The following is a 19,309-nucleotide window of genomic DNA, read 5'->3' on the forward strand; positions in this document are numbered from 1 at the left end:
CGAAAAAAGGAGGATGACATAAATTTGAGAGCCACTGTAGTGAAATCACTTGTTCGATTGAGATTCAAAAGGTCATTGATTCAATCACAATTTCGGTCGAACAAGCATTTTAGGCAAATTTATATTAACAATATATTTTTCAAGATAGTATTTTTTAGAAGATATACTTAGCTCTACGTTGCTGTCTCGTTTTTAACCCGTAAGAGAACTATGTATACCCGCGGCCAGCCATATATGACGTCTTCGTTCTACAGATATTTGTGTCCAGTTGGGGATTTTTTTATTCACTTTAGAAACAAACAAAAAAATGTGCCAAATCAGTACAACAAGGGGATTGTGCTACAGTTCGTATCCTTATTTAGATACGGGAGTTACGAGCCTGCTCAGAAACAGCTCAGATTTCTTTCCCAGCGTCAATTCCGGGCAATAATTCGGTATAGTGTTTAAAACATAATTGATGAAAAATTTAAAAAAAAAATAATAAGATTTTGTGATTGATTTTTGTTTTATGTAAATCAATTGATTATACCCTGCGTCACACTGTGGAACAGGGTATTATAAGTTAGTGCATATGTTTGCAACACGCAGAAGGAGACGAGATGACACATGGTGTCTTTGGCAATAATGCTCAGGGTGAGTCCCAGAGTCGATCTAGCCATGAAATTATGCACCAGGAGAACAATAAGTACTGCAGTCAGGTGTGCTAAATTTTATTGAAATCGGTTCAGATTGACATATAGCTCTCATATATATCTTTCGCCCGATATTGTACTTATATGGCCCCAGAAGCCAGAGTTTTTGCCCAATTTGGTTGAAATTTTGCACCAGGAGAACAATAAGTACTGCAGTCAGGTGTGCTAAATTTTATTGAAATTGGTTCAGATTTAGATATAGCTCTCATATATATCTTTCGCCCGATTTTCCGTCATATGACCACAGAGGTCAAAGTTGTAGTTCGATTTATGTGAAATTTTGCACAGGGAGTAGAATTAGAATACTAAATATGCATGTCAAATTTGGTTGAAATCGGTTCAGATTTCTATATAGCTTCCATATATATGTTTTTCCGATTTCGGCAAAATACCCACATTTTCCTTATAAAATCGCACTGCTTAGTGGAAAACTTTTAAAAATTACTCAAATTTTCCTTTATTTCTAATACATATCTATCGACCGATAAATCATAAATACACTTTTGCGAAGTTGCTTCAAAATTGGTTCAGATTAAAATGTTCCCCATATGTATACCCTACGCCACACTGTGGAACAGGGTATTATAAGTTAGTGCAACACCCAGAAGGAGACGAGATAGACACATGGTGTCTTTGGCAAAAATGCTCAGGGTGGGCTCCTGAGTCGATATAGCCATGTCCGTCTGTCCGTGAACACATTTTTGTAATCAAAGTCTAGGTCGCAGTTTTAGTCCAATCGACTTCAAATTTGGCCAAGTATGTGTTTTGGCTTAGAATAAAACCCTATTGATTTTGGAAGAAATCGGTTAGATTTAGATATAGCTCCCATATATAACATATATTTCGCCCGATATGGAATTATATGGCCCCAGAAGCCAGAGTTTTACCCTAATTTTCTTAAAATTTTGCACAAGAAAAACAATTAGTACTATAGTCAAGTGTGCCAAATTTTATTGAAATCGGTTCAGATTTAGATATAGCTCTTTCGCCCGATATGGACTAATACGGTCCCAGAAGCCAGAGTTTTACCCCAATTTGGTTGCAATTTTGCACTAGCAGTACAAGTCAAGTGTGCCAAATTTTATTGAAATCGGTTCAGATTTAGATGTAGCTCCCATATATATCGTTCGCCCGATTTACACTCATCTGACCACAGTGGCCAATCTTTTACTCCGATTTAGTTGAAATTCTGCACAGGGAGTAGAATTAGCATTGTAGCTATGCGTGCGAAATTTGATTGAAATCGGTTTAGATCTAGATGTATCTCCCATATATAGCTTTCGCCCGATTTACAATCATATGACCACAGAGGCAAATTTTGAACTCCGATTTTTTAACTCCGAAATTTTGTACAGGGAGTAGAATTAGCATTGTAGCTATGCGTGCCAAATTTGGTTGAAATCGGTTCAGATTTAGATATATCTCCCATGTATATCTTTCGCCCGATTTACACTCATCTGACCACAGAGGCCAAATTTTAACTCCGATTTAGTTAAAATTTTGCACAGGGAGTAGAATTAGCATTGTAGCTATGCGTGCCAAATTTGGTTGAAATCGGTTCAGATTTAGATATATCTCCCATATATAGCTTTCGCCCGATTTACACTCATATGACCACAGAGGCAAATTTTTAACTCCGATTTAGTTGAAATTTTGCACAGGGAGTAGAATTAGAATTGTAGCTATGCGTGCCAAATTTGGTTGAAATCGGTTTAGATTTAGATATAGTTCCCATATATATGTTTTTCTGATTTCGACAAAAATGGTCAAAATACCAACATTTTCCTTGTAAAATCGTCACTGCTTAGTCGAAAAGTTGTAAAACTGACTCTAATTCTCCTAAACTTCTAATACATATAAATGGTGATTCTTTTGAGGTTAGGATTTTCATGCATTAGTATTTGACAGATCACGTGGGATTTCAGACATGGTGTCAAAGAGAAAGATGCTCAGTATGCTTTGACATTTCATCATGAATAGACTTTCTAACGAGCCACAACGTCGAATTTTCAGTGAATGGGCCCTAGAAAAGTTGGCAGAAAATCCGCTTTTTTATCGACAAATTTTGTTCAGCGATGAGGCTCATTTCTGGTTGAATGGCTACGTAAATAAGCAAAACTGCCGCATTTGGAGTGAAGAGCAACCAGAAGCCGTTCAAGAACTGCCCATGCATCCCGAAAAATGCACTGTTTGGTGTGGTTTGTACGCTGGTGGAATCATTGGACCGTATTTTTTCAAAGATGCTGTTGGACGCAACGTTACGGTGAATGGCGATCGCTATCGTTCGATGCTAACAAACTTTTTGTTGCCAAAAATGGAAGAACTGAACTTGGTTGACATGTGGTTTCAACAAGATGGCGCTTCATGCCACACAGCTCGCGATTCTATGGCCATTTTGAGGGAAAACTTCGGAGAACAATTCATCTCAAGAAATGGACCGGTAAGTTGGCCACCAAGATCATGCGATTTGACGCCTTTAGACTATTTTTTGTGGGGCTACGTCAAGTCTAAAGTCTACAGAAATAAGCCAGCAACTATTCCAGCTTTGGAAGACAACATTTCCGAAGAAATTCGGGCTATTCCGGCCGAAATGCTCGAAAAAGTTGCCCAAAATTGGACTTTCCGAATGGACCACCTAAGACGCAGCCGCGGTCAACATTTAAATGAAATTATCTTCAAAAAGTAAATGTCATGGACCAATCTAACGTTTCAAATAAAGAACCGATGAGATTTTGCAAATTTTATGCGTTTTTTTCTTTAAAAAGTTATCAAGCTCTTAACAAATCACCCTTTAGATGAAAATAGTTCATATTTTCTTAAAATAGGTGAAGTTACCTGAAATTGAGTTCATAAGTTTCTCAAATGAGTAAATTTTACTTAATTGTATGTATGTCTAGAACTTCATATAGCGCTAAAGACATTTAAAACAATTTTAATTCCAACAACAGAAAAATTATTAAATAATTTGTATCATGTTGCAATTACTAAAATATTGTAATTAAAATGTTCTAATATAAACCCTCATTTTTTAAGTTGGGTTCATTTTTCCTGGGTATGAGTAGAAACTAGAAAAACCTATACGATAAAATCCAGTACATTCTATAAAGTCTGTTGTATAGTTTTAACTAAATGTTTTCTTTATGTCAAATATTTTTATTTTATTTATGAACATTTCAAACGTACCTACATATATTTTTATGTTTTTCTAATATCTTCTATTGCAGTTGTCGTCCTGGTTGGCAAGGACCTTTGTGTAATGAATGTGTTGTATATCCAGGATGTAAACATGGTTCCTGTTATGGCGAAGCTTGGAAATGTAAATGTGATACAAATTGGGGTGGTATACTATGCGACCAAGGTAAGTTGAATCAAAAATATTTCTTTTTACGAAAATTGGTTCAAGGGAAATTACTAATCAACTTTATATTTATGTTAAAAATAAGTTTTCTATAAAAGAGGCTTCCTTTAATTTCCATCAATTTATATCCATAATGTATTTGCTATGATTTACATTCAAATTGTAATAATGTTTTTTTCATTGGTATTTTTCTTCTCCTTCTTCTCATATATGATCCATGGATATAGATTTAAATTACTGTGGTACCCATGAACCCTGCAAACATGGCGGTACATGTGAGAATACAGCACCTGATCGATTTCGTTGCACTTGCGCAGAGGGTTTATCCGGTGAACACTGTGAAATCATAGAGCATCCATGTGCAACACAACCATGTAAAAATGGTGGTTCTTGCACAGTAAAGGTAAATGTATGAATATGTTGTTTTGCTTACACTAAGAAAAAATAAAAAACGAAATAATTTCAACGAAAACCATCTTCCCATGAAAAATGACCATGGAATTTATTCCTCCAAATGTTTTGGGACCAAGAAAAAAAAAACAAAAAAATCTTCGATTTCCTTGAACCTATTAGTTTACTCTCAGTGTCCATAATATTCTCAGTTATTAGCGAATAATCGTAGATAAGCATGTATGTTCTATGCTAAAGCTTATAATACCATATCTAAAGTTTATTTATAACTGACTGCAATCATACATTATCGTATAATGTATAAATATCTATAGCCAGATAGGGATAAGTACCATCGTCAAGAGCTCAACAGCTACGATTACAAATAACATCTTGGCAACATCAAAGAAGTTATAGCCCAGTATGTCCATAGTCCATATGAAGGCATTTATGTCATAGGCCACACGATGTGAAGTTAAACGTGATTGAAGAAAAACCAAAAAAATACTCTGTGATTTCGTGCTGACTGTTCCCCACTCAATGCTCTTTGATAATTTGCTCGTAATTTGTTATGGAATTTAATTCAATTTACATACATCAACACATTTGCCATTTATTACATACAAAGTTTACACTTTACTATTATTTTAACACAATGGGAATATATTCTATCATTTTTATTGTTTTTGTATTCTTTTTGGATATGAAAATTCATATGGGATTTATTTCAATCAACAGTCCCACGAAAACACAAATGTACGTCTATCTGGGCTGCTGAAAGGATTTCATGATAATTCTGCTAAAATCTGAAAAGCTCTTGTTTTGGGAAATTCATATAAATAAAGGATATGCGCTAAATCTCAAATGGGACCACGGTTGCCACTCGATCAAAAATAAATCTACCAAAATTTGGAGAAAATTGTACCAACAACTACCATAAAATGATTTCAAATTCTATTTCTATAAAAAATTTTGCCAAAATTTTATTTCTATAGGAAATGTTATCAAAATGTTATTTCTATAGGAAATTTTGTCCAAATTTTATTTTCATAAAATTTTGTCCAAATTTTATTTTCATAAAGTTTTGTTTAAATTTTATTGCTAAAGAAAATTTTGTCAAAATTTTATTTCTAAAAAATGTTGTCTAAATGTTATTTCTATAAAAATTTTGTCAAAATTTTATTTCTATAGAAATTTTTTTCAAAATTTTATTTCTATAGGAAATTTTGTCTAAATTTTATTTCTATAGAAAATTTTATCAAACTTTTATTTATATAAAAATTTTTTATCAAAATTTTATTTCTATAGAAAATTTTGTCAAAATGTTATGTCTATAAAATTTTGTCTAAAAAGTGAGATGTTTGTACGTATTTATTTCGGCATAAGCCGGCTATCAATGTAAAACCTTTTTTCGGAGGGTTCAAGTGTGGTTTATTGTTGGGTTTAATGAACTGCCTGAATTTATTCTGATAATTGGTTGATAGTTTTGCTGCAAGTAGAGGATGCTGATGAGGAATGTGGTAATTCCGAAACGTGCGTCCATCCAACCATCTTGCAGTCTATATGGCTTTGCCCAAATAAATTTGACAAACATTCTTTTCTTCTGTTGGTTAAGCTTCACTTGTAGTTTAGTCAATGTATGGTTTTAAGCTGAAATAAAAAAAAACAACAACAATGATTAAAGAACAAAAACCAACAATAACAAAACAAAAAAGGAATGAAATAAATTTTATTTCTATAGAAAATTTTGTCAAAATTTTATTTCTATAGAAAATTTTGTCAAAATTTTATTTCTATAGAAAATTTTGTTAAAATTTTATTTCTATAAAAAATTTTGTCAAAATTTTATTTCTAGAGAAAATTTTGTCAAAATTTTATTTCTATAGAAAATTGTGTCAAAATTTTATTTCTATAGAAAATTGTGTCAAAATTTTATTTCTATCGAAAATTGTGTCAAAATTTTATTTCTATAGAAAATTGTGTCAAAATTTTATTTCTATAGAAAATTTTGTCAAAATTTTATTTCTATAGAAAATTTTGTCAAAATCTTATTTCTATGAAAATTTGGTCTAAAGTTTATTACTATACAAAATTTTTCAAAATTTTATTTCTATGGAAAATTTTGTCTAAATTTTATTTCTATGGAAAATTTTGTCTAAATTTTATTTCAATAGAAAATTTTGCCAAAATTTTATTTCAATAGAAAATTTTGTCTTCTATAAAAATTTTTATCAAAATTTTATTTCTACAGAAAATTTTGTCAAAATTTTATTTCTACAGAAAATTTTGTCAAAATTTTATTTCTATGGAAAATTTTGTCAAAATTTTATTTCAATAGAAAATTTTGTCAAAATTTTATTTCAATAGAAAATTTTGTCTAAATTTTATTTCAATAGAAAATTTTGTCAAAACTTTATTTCTATAGAAAATTTTGTCAAAATTTTATTTCTGTACAAAGTTTTGTCTAAATTTTATTTCTTTACAAAATTTTGTCTACATTTTATTTCTATTGAAAATTTTGTCAAAATTTTATTTCCAAAAAAAAATTTTCAAAATTTTATTTATGTACATAATTTTGTCAAAATGTTATTTCTATAGAAAATTTTGTCAAAATTTTATTTCTATAGAAAATTTTGTCAAAATCTTATTTCTATGAAAATTTGGTCTAAAGTTTATTACTATACAAAATTTTTCAAAATTTTATTTCTATGGAAAATTTTGTCTAAATTTTATTTCTATGGAAAATTTTGTCTAAATTTTATTTCAATAGAAAATTTTGCCAAAATTTTATTTCAATAGAAAATTTTGTCTTCTATAAAAATTTTTATCAAAATTTTATTTCTACAGAAAATTTTGTCAAAATTTTATTTCTACAGAAAATTTTGTCAAAATTTTATTTCTATGGAAAATTTTGTCAAAATTTTATTTCAATAGAAAATTTTGTCAAAATTTTATTTCAATAGAAAATTTTGTCTAAATTTTATTTCAATAGAAAATTTTGTCAAAACTTTATTTCTATAGAAAATTTTGTCAAAATTTTATTTCTGTACAAAGTTTTGTCTAAATTTTATTTCTTTACAAAATTTTGTCTACATTTTATTTCTATTGAAAATTTTGTCAAAATTTTATTTCCAAAAAAAAATTTTCAAAATTTTATTTATGTACATAATTTTGTCAAAATGTTATTTCTATCGAAAATTTTGTCTAAATTTTATTTCTTTACAAAGTTTTGTCTAAATTTCATTTCTTTACAAAATTTTGTCAACATTTTATTTGTTTACAATTTTTAGTCGATCAAAAACCATCAAAAATTCTACCAATCTACCAAACAGTACAAAATCTATAATTTTTGGTAGAATTCTACCATATCTAGCAACCGTGGATGGGACTCGTAATTGTAATATTAATCTGTGCTTCGATCACGGTTACCACAGTTGGTAGAATTCTACCAAAAGTGTTCGATTTTTTACTGTTTGGTAGATTGATAGAATTCTTGATGTTTTGGTAAATTTTGCAAAATTTTGTAATAAAAAAAATTGACTAAAAATTCTATATAAATAAAATTTTGACAAAATTTAGCCATCAAAATTTGACAAAATTTTCTTTATAAATAAAATTTTGACAAAATTTTCTATAGAAATAAAATTTTGACAAAATTTTCTATAGAAATAAAATGTTGACAAGATTTTCTATAGGAATAAAATTTTGACAACATTTTCTATACGATTTTTTTGTTTGTTAACTTGTTGCTAAAAATTTGGTTAGGTTTAAACTCTTTCAACGTGATCGCTCGTCGGCGATTTTGATCAGCTGTCACAAAAATCGATACCACAAAAACACTAGACCACAATATCTGCAGTGCGATGGAGGTTCTACATTGTTTTATGACAGTTGATTGGTTGATTCATAAGAAGTAATGCACATCGACGGCCTGGAGAAGAAGAAAACTATGGGACAGACGTATTCTTACGGGAAATTGACAATTGCCACTGATTAGGTATGGTGGCAGCCCGATATTTCAGGCTCACTTAGACTATTCAGTCCATTGTGATACCACAATGGTGAACTTCTTATTTTATCACTGAGTACTACCCGATTCTATGTTAAGCTCACTGAGAAGAGACCTTCTCTTTATAGCCGAGTCCCAACGGTGTACAACATTGCAGTGAAACCACTTAGAGAAGCTTTGAAACACTTAAAAATGCCAACAGCAATACTTAGAGCGGAAAATCCACTTTTGAAAAACTTTTTGGTGTTAGGTCGAAGCAAGGATCGAACCCCAACCCTTTGTATACACGACGTGCATGCTAACCATTGCAAAACGGAGGTTTCCGTCAATGCTCCGTCAATAACAAACCCATTATAAAGTAACCGATCCCTTCCCTACGTTTTGACCAGAACTGGGACTGGTCCGTACACACCAGGGTCCCGGATTAATGCATTTATCGTGGGGATATTATACACAGAGTAGTATAGGCTATAGCATACACTCAAAACAAGTGAACTCTCTATTTCACTTAAGCCAATTTAACTTTATTTTAGTTCATAGAAATATTATGTTTGGAGAAAGTTTCTTTTACACCAATAAATTTTTGCGTACGTTAGTTAAATTTGTAAATTTTACTACAAATGCATCCATCTTGAACTTCATATACCACATTCTTGTAATTTGAACTCCAATTTTTTCTTTGAAACTACAAAAATTTCTTTAACAAGTGAAAACAATTAATTATTTCAAATAAATTTTCTTTAATTTGTCGAAAAATATTTACTCACTTTTGTGATATCAGCGTTTGTAATACTCTTTAGTTAAAATTTTCTAAAATTAATCACAATTTTCTAAAAAAAAAAAAACACAACTTTCTAAAATGAACAAAAATGTATCTTCCCAGCGGGTTCACTGTTTTTTTGAGTGTATATAATTTTCTTTTTTATTTTATTTGACCATGGAGTAAAATCAACCGCAATTTTAAATTCAAGTATAAATTAAATCAAATTTCAAGTAAAATTTATTTCTAATATAAAATCTCATATAACCAAGTTACAAAAAATTAAAGAATCTAAGGACGATTTCTGTAATACTTAAGAAGTGGGTACGATTTATTAAGTTCAACGGAGTATTCTTTTATGTAAAGATAACAATTTTTATCAGTTTATCGATTATTGCTCAAGCAAAAAAACTTTGTATCAGAGGAACGCGGGTATAATTCTTAAAAATGGCTTTCGTGATTGGAGCACATGAAATCATTTTTTAAGGACATTGACTCACGGAAATACTTTTTGAATTTTCTCTAAACCTATTTTGGCTTTTAAACGATCTTCAAATATGCTGCTTTTCATTTTCATAACAATCAACTTAACCTTCTATCATAAAGAAAGTCTTGGTTTGATTGATTGACATCTAAATGAAAGGAAATATTATTCAATTTAAATGTCATTTCAATTTTCAAGAAGATTTTAAAACTAAATTCATCTTTCGTCTCTTAAATCAACATAAACTCCTCCTGACATTAGTCTAAGCACGCATTTCTAATTTATATCTCAATTCTTCATCAACTACATCACGACCATAGATATTAACATATTTCCTGCTTATTTCATTTTTTTATGCATGACATACGGTCATTGCATTGCAAGAAATAAATAAATGTATGGTATTTTTCCTAAACTGCATATAAACATTAAAATGATTTTTGTACGATTGTTTGCGTTTTGTTTTTTTTTTTCATCTTGGTTTTGCACAAATTGTGTGCTCTCCATTTCTTTCAGGAATCAGCAATGCAAAACATGACCGCTTTACCACCATACCGGGTAATGCGTAGCTTAAGATCGGCTATAACAAAACCAGTTAATAGACGCAATTTGCCGCAACTAGGATTGAATATGGGATCACCATCATCATCATCACCAACGGCATCATCATCGTCGTCTTTGGCATCATTGATCAGCAGCTTTGGTAGTGGAGGCGGAGGTAGTGGTGGCAGCAATACGACAACAACAACTGGCACTAGCATTACCAATGGATATAACCATCAACAGATTCCACCAGTCTCGGAATTCACTTGTGCCTGTGTACCTGGTTGGACTGGTCCAACATGTGAAATAAGTAAGTGGATTTGATTTACTTTTCGATATTATTTTACATTTATGCGTCTTCCTACAAAGCCCCTCCCCACAAAACTCCATGGGACCATGATTGTCAACAATTTATTTTTTTATGCTTTTTCTGCAAACATTGTTTGGGTGAATTTTTGTTTCGGTTAATCATACTTAAATCTATTAAATAAACAAGGTGTAGCAAAATATATGACAGTTTTGTAAAACCACACATGCTTTTCACCAAAACGAAATTTTAGACCAACGAGGTTTAACGACCTCAATAATTAAACAAGTATATACGGCCTTAAGTTCGGATAGGCCGAAGCTTATGCACCCTCCACCATGGATTGCGTAGAAACTTCTACTGAAGACTGTCATCCACAATCGCATTACTTGGGTTGCGGTAACACTTGCCGATGGCAAGGTATTTTAAAAATTCCTAACACCGTAATATATACCACATAGTCCATACGTGGTATATATTAAACTAAAAAAGGCCGATTAAATACGTATATAATTAAGTTTAAAGTTTCTATAGAAATAAAATTTTGACAAAATAAAAAAAAATTTACAACAGTTTCTATAGAAGTAAAATTTGGAAAAAAAAAATTCTATAGAAATAAAATTTGGATAAAATTTTCTATAGAAATAAAATTTTGACAAAATGTTCTATAGAAATAAATTTTTGACAAAATTTTCTATAGAAATAAAATTTTGACAATGTTTTCTATAAAAATAAAGTTTTGGTAGATTATTTTTGGCTCGAGTGGCAACCATGATTATGAACCGATAAGGACCAATTTTTGTGTGATTGGGGATCGCCAATACATAAGTATAGACCGATATGGACCAATTTTGGCATGGTTATTAGCGGCCTTATACTAACACCACGTTGCAAATTTCAACCGGATCGGATGAATCCTGCTCCTCTAAGAGGCTCCGGAGATCAAATCTGGGGAACGGTTTGTATGGGGGCTATATATAATTATGGACCGATATGGACCACTTCTTGCATGGTTGTTAGAGACCATATACTAACACTACGTACCCAATTTCAACCGGATCGGATGAATTTTGCTCTTCTAAGAGGCTCCGGAGGTCAAATCTGGGGATCGGCTTATATGGGGGCTATATATAATTAGGGACCGATATGGACCAATTTTGGCATGGTTGTTAGAGACAATATACTAACACCACGGACCAAATTTCAATCGGATCGGATGACTTTTGCTCCTCTAAGAGGCTCCGGAGGTGAAATCTGGAGATCAGTTTATATGGGGGCTATATATAATTATGGGCCGATGTGGACCAATTTTTGCATTGTCATTAGAGGACATATACCAACTACATGTACCAAATTTCAGACGGATGGGATAAAATTTGCTTCTCTTAGAGGCTCCGCAAGCCAAATCGGGGGATCGGTTTATATGGGGCCTATATATAATTTTGGACCGATGTGGACCAATTTTTGCATGGTTGTTAGAGACCATACGCTAACACCACGTACCAAATTTCAGCCGGATTGGATGAAATTTGCTTCTCCTAGAGCAATCGCAAGCCAAATTTGAGGGTCCGTTTATATGGGAGCTATACGTAAAAGTGGACCGATATGGCCCATTTTCAATACCATCCGACCTACATGAATAACAACTACTTGTGCTAAGTTTCAAGTCGATAGCTTGTTTCGTTCGGAAGTTAGCGTGATTTCAACAGACGGACGGACGGACGGACATGCTCAGATCGACTCAGAATTTCACCACGACCCAGAATATATATACTTTATGGGGTCTTAGAGCATTATTTCGATGTGTTACAAACGGAATGACAAAGTTAGTATACCCCCATCCTATGGTGGAGGGTACAAAAAAAAACGTTATTGTCAAATATTTTTCTAGTAGTGGAAAGAAATTTAAATTTATTCCAATTACCGCTACACGGACGAATGTTTAACACAATAATTTGAAGTGCAAGCATATAATGTTCATGAACTAGCATAATATGTTTGGGATATATATGTTAATATGTTAGAACATGTTATGTTTGGGACATAAACTGTTTGTAAATATAATATGCTTAAATGCAAACATGTATTAATTTAGAAATAGCCTATAAACATATATGTGTTTAGAAAGAGAGACCTAGAGAGCATGCTACAAGTAAAATGCAAAAAAAAAACAAAATACTTAAGAAACAAACTGAAATATTCTATATTGAGATATTCAATTGCTGCTAGATTTATCTCCAAGATTTATCCAGGTTATCGGAAACAATTGTACCAAACGAGAAAGTTATTACTAACAAAAACTAAAGACTTAAGAAACAAACTGATATATTCTATATAAAAACAAAGTCCAAACATCTTTGCAATTTTTTATTTCAGAATGTTAATGTAATTCTCATCCAAGTCCTTCTCTTTGTAAAAGTAACATTATGATTCATGGTGCTTCATTTTTGTCCCACCCTATATATATCTATTGTGATTTGTAGTGCATTATTTGTAAAGAGGAAGATTATCAATTCAAAAGAAAGGCATAAATAAATCAAAATACTTCATATGAATTTTTCTAAAATTGTATTCAATTTATATAAATGAGAAAGTCAAGTATACAATTTAAAATACATTCAACAACATAAACGGTTGATGGTTAATTTTAAAGCTTAACTACAAACTTCTGGTAAATAGAGATGCTGCTCTAATACGCATAGTGATAAGCATATTAGTCATTTCCTGAATCACGACTCTGTGATAATTATGCAAATAGAACCATAGATCTAAACGATCTGTTTATGTAATGAAAATATTAATTATGGATATTGCGTTGGAAGGCACCGTTTCTAATTGGTTATCAAATTTATATAAAAGATCATGGGTTCAATCCCAATTTCAAACGAACTTCAAAAAGTTTATCAGCGGTGGTTTATCCCCTCCCAGTAGTTCTGCACTCGAAAAATAGTGAACCCACCAGGTTGATTAATTTTAGAACATTTTAACTATACTGTAGCATGAACACCGATATCACAAAAAAGTAAATTTAAGAAATTTTTGAAGTCTGCACGCAGAGAAGGAATATGATCACCTCAAACATGTTTCAAGAGCAAAATGTTATTTTTGTATGGTGACCATGTAACATGTTTGTCACTAAAATGTTATTTTATCGTCAAATATAACCTGCTTGCCGAAATCAGATACATGATTTCTGAGACAATAAACCATGTTACATGGTCACCACCCAAAAATAACATTTTGCTCTTAAAACATGTTTGAGTTGATCATATTCCTTCTCTGGGTGTGGTGAAATTTGTGAGTGAGATGTCCACTTAGAAGGACATTCGAAAAAGACACCAAATTCTATTTTCCCATTTAGTTTCGATTTATTTCTCGTTATTATTTTAAAGTAGAGGCTTTAATCTTAATAAACTATAAATATTTTCCATATTGGTGAGCATTAAAATACATTTTTATAAACTTCTTTAACAATAAACAAAAAATACGAAAATTTGAGACAATTTTTCTACTGTATATTTCTGGTAAATTGACATTTATACAACAACTATAGCTGGTATTTTTATGGGATCTTTTTTGTATTTTTCTCATACTGTAAGATATTATATTGGCCAAATAGTGCTTATTTTCGTAAGGCCATTTGGTCACAATTCAAAAATCAAGTTTTCAGAACAAGCTCGTGAAGTAATTGAGGTAGGTTCTCAAAATGACAATTTTTGTTCTACACGCTGTTAGTACAAGTAAAAACAGAAGAAACATTAAAGTTTTTAATATTAGGTTTATTTCGGTAGTGAAAGGGTTAACTGATACTATTAATTATTGTGATTGATTTTTGTTTCAATTGAAAAATTTGTTGAATCACTTAATTCAATATTTTTCAATTAAGACTTTAATTGGAAAATGTTCGTGAAATTTTCTTCAGTGTAAGTAGTTTCATCGTAATGTGAAACATCGTTTGGACTCGGGTATAAAAAGATTCATTTTCATTGAGCTAAACATAGAATCAACACCAATCAGTAATAAAAGATTAGTGATTGGCGATTTTTATACCCTTCACCATTGCTGTGGTGCATTTGTATGTAACGCCGAGAAGAAGTAGTCATAGACCCATCTTTTAGTATACCGATCGGCTTAGAATTAAATTCTGAGTTGATTTAGCGATGTCCGTCTGTCTGTCTATTGATGTATTTTTGTGTGTAAAGTCCAGCTCGCAGATTAAGTCCGATCGACCTCAAATTTGGCATAGTGTCCTTTTCCGGCTCAAAGACGATCCCTATTGATTTTGGAAAAAGTCAGTTCAGATTTAGATATAGCTGTCATATATATTTATAACCGATCTGGTCATAAATGACGTATTTAACAGTATCCGGTTTCGATTTTTGTCATTGATTTCGGATAGCCAGTGTTGGTTTTGGACACATTTATTATAACACAAAATATTTCTTCTTTGATAGAGGACCCAAATTAACTCCAACCACCCTAGCCGATGTACTGAAGTTGAACCACATCGTCTAGTCCCCATATACATTGATATTGTTAGAAAGCATCTAGAAACTGCACCTTTTATTTGAAATCATGATTTAGCGTGCTAGTTCAAATATTAACAAATTGTACCATAAGAACTTCTACCATGTTCTCAGAGCATATAAAAAAAGAGTTTCAATTATTTCTAGGGATGTCAACCATCCTTATGAGATATCATATAAATTAAGTTTCATCTTAGAAATTCTCCGTTGTAAATTCCCAGCAGTTGCAGGTTATAAGTCTAAAAGTGAATCAGACAGATATTAGAGATGAAGCTCTCCCCACGCCTATTAAAGAACTCTTTCTAGAGTCTACGAAAAATGTAAACCAAGCGGATCGGTTATATTGATCTGAAAAATATATATAATATATAAAGATGAGATATTGCTTCTTAAGATCAGAGGTCCAACCAGTTTCATAAAATCGTTGTATTGATATAGTACATGTGGCATTCGGAAATAATTTGTTTATACTTATAACTTTGTCATTCCGTTTGTAACAAATCGAAATATTGCTCTAAGACCCCATAAAGTATATATATTCTGGGTCTTGGTGAAATTCTGAGTCGATCTGAGCATGTCCGTCCGTCTGTTGAAATCACGCCAACTTCCGAACGAAACAAGCTATCGACTTGAAACTTGGCACAAGTAGTTGTTATTGATGTAGGTCGGATGGTATTGCAAATGGGCCATATGGTATATAGCCCCCATATAAACCGATCCCCATATTTCAATTCTGGCTCTCTACGTACCGTGCAAAAGTCCATATCGATTCGTAATTATTTGTAGACGTACCTATACATACCTTTTTCGTCTAATATGTATTCTTGTTCTTTCTCCTATTTTTTTTAGGACTTCAGGAACACTCTTTTTTCTTGGTTGAAAAAATACATTCAAGAAATGTAGAAGTATGTGTCTTAAGTCTTTCGTTTTTGTAAACAGCCAATTCATCTCGCCCAATTTATACACATTTCTTGTCATAATAAATTACCTTCCTTAGTCTTCATAGTGATTTGAATAAATATCTTTTGAAGAACAAAATAAACAAATCACAAAAATGAAATACACTTACTCGAAAAAATCAATGGTCTCATTCTAGCTACTATTGCTGTAGGAATTCAAATACACCTTATGCACCACTTGACCACTATTAGGCTAATTGTGTTTGTCTTTGATCACGCAACAGATACAAATGAAAACCACATGGTTGGTATCCACATGTTCATAATGTTCCTTATACGTGAGCCTGTTGTGGCTTTGATGCCACTCAGAGAATGAGAAAAGTATTGGGCCAACATTAGATTTCCACAAAACAGATAAACATGTCCATACTCTTTGAAAAAACATCACTCAAGTGTTACTTCTTTAACTCATACTCATACTGGATGGGAGCAATATGTACACACAAAAAAAAAACAATATCGAAGAAAAACCTAAAAGAAATCTTCAAATCCATAGCGGATACTTGAAGGAAAAGTCAGTTAAGACTCTTAAACAAACAAATGCCAGCCAGCAGCCATCATAGGAGAAGCACAAAAAAAGCCCCATAAATAAACCATTATTTTACATTCCATTTTTAAGCTACTCCCCCTGGAATGCCGTAGCCTCCCGTTCGCTCTTTGTTGCTCTTCTGTGTGTAGGATAGCAGCAAGCACTTTCAACAACGTTTAACATTGGTTTTTGATCTTGTTTTCCAGATATCGATGAATGCGCCGGTGGACCTTGCAAGCATGGTGGCACTTGTATTGATCTAATCGGTGGTTTCCGTTGCGAGTGTCCACCCGAATGGACAGGCGATGTATGTCAAATGGATGTAAACGAATGCGAAATGAGTTATCCTCTGCCATCGCTAATGCAAACTGCTCAAGGTCCAGCCGCCATAGCGGCTGCAATTGCCAGTTCAAGTACTTCATCATCATCATCATCTGCATCACAATCATCGTCATCGTCAGCAGCACTTATCGCGGCATTAACTTCAGCCAGGGCCAATACATCGTCTTCAAGATTAACAGTCAACATGATGGGACCCTGCGTGAATGCCCGCGAATGCATTAATCTGCCTGGATCCTTCTCCTGCATTTGTCTCGAGGGTTGGGGTGGTCCAACATGTGCTCAAGATTTCGATGATTGCGTGGGCCAATGCCGAAATGGTGCCACTTGCAGAGATTTGGTAAACGATTATCATTGCGCATGTGCAACTGGATTTACAGGTAAATCAAAAAAAAAAAAACAGCCAACACCAAGTGTGAATAAACATAGTCTAAGATAGCATTTACCCAGACGATGTAATCAAATAATGTGTGTTTGTTTTCATTTTTTTTTTCGTACCAAATTTGGAACAAGTGTCGAATTTAGTATAACACCCGGTGATAATGTTAGTGCAAGTCTAAGATTTAGTATTTTTTTGGGGGTTTTTTGCTTAACCACTTTGCTGGCAATTTGAAGTGAATTTTTATGTCACACAATTTAGTTTGGTAATAAACCACAGAGTTGGTCTCCAAGGATTTGTTTTTGTGTTGGCGTTTTTCTCCATTACCTGCTTTAGTTAAAACTAGATTTTTTACTTTTCAAATCTCCTCAATAAATATACTAGAAAACTATTTTAGTTGATTTTGTTCAAATTAAGGCAGACTTGTCATTTTTATTCGCCTAAAACTTGAATTATTTGATGAGGGGATTTATTTTGATTTTCGTTAATTTTATTGTTTTAAATACGAGGGTCTTGCAATAAAAATGGAAAAAAAATTTTACACGCTCCAAAAAAGTGAACCCTAAAAGTGAACACTAAAGACTATTTGATTATCTTTTAGTTCATGGAATTATTACGTTTTATGAAAGTTTCCATGACTTTAATAATTTTTTTGCATACGTTTGTTAAATTAACTAAAATAGGGGAAAAATTATAAACCAATGAAGCATAAAGATGAACTAAATTCGTGTCTCCCACAAAATAGTTCAGAATTTCTTAAAAATTGTAAATCTTACCAATAATGCGGCCATCATAAACTTCGTATGGTACTTAAGGCATTTTTGCAATTTTGAACTCCATTTTTTTCCTTTAAAGTACGAAATTTTCTTTAATATAATTTCTTTTTCAAATAAATTTTCTTGAATTTGTCCAAAATTATTTACTTATTTTTGTAAAATCGGAATGATATCTGCGCTTCTAATACAGTTTAGTTTAATTTTTCTAAAATTAACAAAAATTTTCTTTCCTGGTGCGTTCACTGTTTTTTCAGTGCATAAACCTTTATATAACTCCCAACAAATCTGAAGGATTTGAGATGGTATCGAAAATATAGATCCACTATAGTCGGTGTCGTCCGACTTTAGGCTTTCCTTACTTGTTTTATTTGAGTTACCTCTTTACTTCATGTTACCTCTTTACTTCATGTAAAAAAATTAAGCATGTGTCTTAAGTCTTTCGTTTTTGTAAATAGCCAATTCATCTAGCCCAGTTTACATAATTTTTATACCCTGCGCCACACTGTGGAACAGGGTATTATAAGTTAGTGTATATGTTTGTAACATATACACGAGATAGACACATGGTGTCTTTGGCAATAATGCTCAGGCTGGGTCCCTGAGTCGATATAACCATGTCCGTCTGTCCGTCTGTCTGTCCGTCTGTCCGTCCGTCCGTCTGTCTGTGAACACATTTTTGTGATCAAAGTCTAGGTCGCAATTTAAGTCCAATCGCCTTCAAATTTGGCACATGTTCCTAATTTGGGTCAGAATAGAACCCTATTGATTTTGGAAGAAATCGGTTCAGATTTAGATATAGCCCCCATATATATCTTTCGCCCGATATGCACTAATATGGACGCAGCAGCCAGAGTTTTATACAGATTTGCTTGAAATTTTGTACAAACATAACACTTAGTCGTATAGTCAAGTGTGCAAAATTTGATTGAAATCTGTTCAGATGTAGATATAGCTCCCATATATATCTTTTGCCCGATATGGATGTATATGGTTCCAGAAGCCAGATTTTGGTTGAAATTTTGCACAAGGAGTACAATTAGTAGTATAGTCAAGTGTGCAAAATTTGATTGAAATCGGTTCAGATTTAGATATAGCTCCCATATATATCTTTCGCCCGATATGGACTAATATGGTCCTAAAAGCCAGAGTTTTGGCCCAATTTGTTTGAAATTTTGCACAAGGAGTAGATTTAGCATTGTAGCTATGCGTGCCAAATTTGGGTGAAATCGATTCAGATTTAGATATAACTCCCATATAT

The 19,309-nt window shown here is 32.3% G+C and overlaps 1 protein-coding gene across 1 annotated transcript in view; it reads left to right on the top strand.

The window, feature by feature from the left end:
* Positions 1 to 19,309, top strand: part of Ser (protein serrate) — a 177,451-nt gene that overhangs the window by 82,000 nt on the left and 76,142 nt on the right. The window contains exons 6-9 of the mRNA XM_075290884.1: positions 3,917 to 4,050; positions 4,278 to 4,453; positions 10,210 to 10,546; positions 16,764 to 17,276. Of these exons, the coding sequence (XP_075146999.1) occupies positions 3,917 to 4,050; positions 4,278 to 4,453; positions 10,210 to 10,546; positions 16,764 to 17,276 (1,160 nt within the window). The remainder of the gene's footprint in view (positions 1 to 3,916; positions 4,051 to 4,277; positions 4,454 to 10,209; positions 10,547 to 16,763; positions 17,277 to 19,309) is intronic.

This window comes from Haematobia irritans, chromosome 1 (assembly GCF_050003625.1).
Source record: "Haematobia irritans isolate KBUSLIRL chromosome 1, ASM5000362v1, whole genome shotgun sequence".
Classification (NCBI taxonomy): Eukaryota; Metazoa; Arthropoda; class Insecta; order Diptera; family Muscidae; genus Haematobia; species Haematobia irritans.